This window comes from Sceloporus undulatus, chromosome 5 (assembly GCF_019175285.1).
Source record: "Sceloporus undulatus isolate JIND9_A2432 ecotype Alabama chromosome 5, SceUnd_v1.1, whole genome shotgun sequence".
In the NCBI taxonomy this organism is placed as follows: Eukaryota; Metazoa; Chordata; class Lepidosauria; order Squamata; family Phrynosomatidae; genus Sceloporus; species Sceloporus undulatus.
The window spans coordinates 73,081,265-73,084,713 of record NC_056526.1 but is presented as its reverse complement, the minus strand read 5'-3'; the positions used below and the strand labels follow the sequence as shown (position 1 = coordinate 73,084,713).

General features: G+C 45.5%; 1 protein-coding gene across 3 annotated transcripts in view; it reads left to right on the top strand.

Annotated features, from left to right (window-relative positions):
- The first annotated feature begins 2,194 nt into the window (after window positions 1-2,194).
- The window catches only part of WASL (WASP like actin nucleation promoting factor), a 45,338-nt gene continuing 44,083 nt past the window's right edge, over window positions 2,195-3,449 (top strand). The window contains exon 1 of one of the 3 annotated variants that reach the window (XM_042467366.1): window positions 2,195-2,787. In XM_042467366.1, the coding sequence (XP_042323300.1) occupies window positions 2,671-2,787 (117 nt within the window). In that variant the 5' untranslated portion in view covers window positions 2,195-2,670. The remainder of the gene's footprint in view (window positions 2,788-3,449) is intronic. The other 2 variants (XM_042467364.1, XM_042467365.1) reach the window with 2 other exon arrangements.

Below are 3,449 nucleotides of genomic sequence, written 5' to 3'. Positions count from 1 at the left end.
TCACAATGTATACACAGGTTGAGTTTCCTTACTGAAAACCTGAAAAGCTCCAAAATCCCGACCTTTTATCATAGGTGGCTGATATAGTGGCACCTTTGCTGTCTGATGTTTTAATGCACACAAATGTTGTTTCATTCACAAAATTATTACAAATAATAATAATAATAATATAGTTTATTTATATCTCCCACCTCTCCCATGGATCGAGGCGGGATTACAACCACTTAGTACAATTTACAATCAATACAACAATAAAATACTAACACTGAATTTACCAAGAATTCCTATTAGTTCTCTAAAAATTACAATTCGTCCATTAGCCAACAATCATAGTCAAGGAAGAGCAGTCGTCATAACCTTTTTATACTGAATTAAATTACCTTCTGGCTATGTGTATAAGGTATACATGAAACATTAAGGCATTTTGTTTAGACTTGGGTCCCATCTCCCAAGACCAAGTCTACAAAAGCTTATTGCACAGTTAATCTTAAAGGTGCCAGAAGATCCCTTTGAATACTCTAATCATAGGGTCACCATAATCAAAGCTGTTGTTATTGTTAAATGCCTTCAAGTTGACCCTGATTCATGGTTACCCTGTGGAAGGGTGATCTCCAAAACTTCCTGTCCTTCACTGTTCTGCTGAGGTCCTGCAAATTCAGCCCCATGGTATCTCTAATTGAGTCTATCCACTTGGTGTGCACTCTTCCTCTACCTTATACCTTTCCTTGCACTATTGTCTTTTCTAATGAGTTGTGCCTTCTATGATGTGGCAAATGTACCATAGCCTCCATTGATCATCTTGGCATCCAGGAAGATTTGCAGTCTTGGTGTGTTCAAGGACCCATTTGGTTGTCTTTTTGGCAGTATCCTTCGCATTCTCCTCCAGCACATCTCAAATGAGTGGAGGGAAGTAGAAAGAGAAGAATACTATATGTTAGATGGAAAGACACTAGCAAGACCTAAGCAGAACAATGAGGCTAGGAAGGCTTGGAAATGTCTCATCCACAGGGTCACCATGAGTCAAAGTGGACTCAAGGGCAAGTAACAACAACAAATGGAAACTCTTTATTTCAATTTCTTTGTGATCTAGGTTGAACTTATATAGATCCTCTGTGGTCATATTTTTGTTTCCTTTATGTTCAGCAGTAAGCCTGCCTTTCTACTTTGACTGTCCTTAATTGTTCCAAGCCTGTGATGTTTCCCACTAGCAGTATGGTGTCATCTTCCGCTTCTAAGTCCAAACCTGCTGTTTGTATATTTTGAGCATACAAGTTGAACAAATCGAAGCTAACCTGACATTAAAAAAAAACACAACAATGAAACTTTTGAAGACTCATGATTCAAATTTATTTATTTTTGCTTGGGGAACACTTTGAATCTCTCTCTTTATATATACACACACAGATACACATATGTATGTATATAATTCAAAGAGTTCCCCAGGGGGAAATAAATAAATTTGAAGCACGGGTCTTCAGACTTTTTTGTTGTTCTTGATGTCAGGTGAGCTTCCTGTTTATTTTCAGCTGCAGCGTTGTTCCCAGAGGAAATTCATATCCCAAATTCTGGGACCACGATTCTAGAACGAACCAAGTTTTTATAGTATTTTGAACAAAGGAAACTACAAATCACATTTTCACCGGTTACGTTGAATTAAACATTTACACCCCTATATATTCACTGGGTGTTTGAACATTACACCTAACGTAGTCTCTTATCTCTCGTGGGTTAGCCATCGACCAAACCCTTATCTATATGTTTTGTTTCACTGTCCTCAAACCGTTTATGCAGTACTCCCTTTTATTTGGGCTAGCAACTTAAAACCTGGAGCCATTTCCAAATTATATTGTTTTGTGTGGGTTTTTCAGGCTACGTGGCCATGTTCTAGAAGAGTTTATTCCTGACGTTTCGCCAGCATCTGTGGCACCTTCAGAGAAAGAAACATTTCCAAATTTTGACATGAATTTGAACCCTTGACCCTGACAAACTTCAGGAGCATAATTTCCAACTCCTGGATATAATAAGTCAAATTCTGAATTGTAGCCACTCCACTTTGTGCCAAATAATTCCTTATGGAAAGGCCTGGCTTTTCCTTTTTGGCCAGAGAGACTGAGGCTGCACTTCCTTATTAACAGAAAGGGGAGCTGCCTCCCTGACAGTGAGATTAGGAGCAGCCCAAAGAAACAGGCTTTACCAGCCAGGCCAGTATTGAAGGGCACTAGGCCTCAAACAGCAGCGCCACTCTCTGCTGAGAGCAGCAGCATTAGCATCATTATTATTGTTCCCAGCAGCCCTCCTCCTCCTCTTCAGACTCCCCTCTCCAGAGACGCCTTTTGGTCTCGCCCTCGCTTAGCCCCTGCCATGTTGGATTGTACCATCCCAGGAACAGGGGGGCAGTTGGAAGTTTAGCCTTCCTGGGAGGAAAAAGAAGACTTTAGGGAGGGGGGGAACAGTAAAAGAAGGCAGGCCGAGGAGGAGGAGGCTGTCGAGGAGGAAGCTCCTTCCTTCCTTCTTCCTCAAGTCTCCTTTCGCCAAGCGGCCTAGAGGGCCCTCCTCACTCAGCGCAGCCTCGCCTCCTCTTCCCGGCCGCCCCGATGCTGCTGCGCCTGGGCTGAAGGGAGCCCTCCTGCTCCTTCCTCCGTGGCTCCTTCAGGCCCTCCGCCGCCGGCCATGAGCAGCAGCAGCACCCAGCCCCCTCCGCCTCGGCGGGTGACCAACGTGGGCTCCCTGCTCCTCACCCCGCAGGAGAACGACAGCCTCTTCGGCTTCCTGGGGAAGAAATGCGTGGTGAGTCCAAGGGAAAGGCCCTGGAGGGAGACCAGGGGCCTCCCTGGGACACACAGCCCTGGCCTCTTCTTCGCTGGGGAGGGGGCTTGTTCCTGGGGGAACTATAGGGTTGGGAGTGGGGTTTGGAGCACCCCAAATAGGTCGGAGTGGGGTGAGGGCACCCCAGATAAATTGGCTTTGGAGCGGGGTTTGGGGCACCCCAAACAAGTGGAGTTTGGGGCATCCCTCATAAGGCATGTTTGGAGTGGAGTTTGGGGCGCCCCAAATAAGTGGGGTATTATGGGGCACCCCAGATAAGGCATGTTTGGAGTGGGATTTAGAGCACCCCAAATAAGTGGGGTATGGGGCAACCCAGATAAGGCATGTTTGGAGTGGGATTTATGGCACCCCAAATAAATTGTGTTTGGAGTGGAGTTTGGGGCACCCCAAATAAGTGAGGTTTAGGGCATCCCTCATAAGGCATGTTTGGAGTGGAGTTTGGGGCGCCCCAAATAAGTGGGGTATTATGGGGCACCCCAGATAAGGCATGTTTGGAGTGGGATTTAGAGCACCCCAAATAAGTGGGGTATGGGGCAACCCAGATAAGGCATGTTTGGAGTGGGATTTATGGCACCCCAAATAAATTGTGTTTGGAGTGGAGTTTGGGGCACCCCAAATAAGTG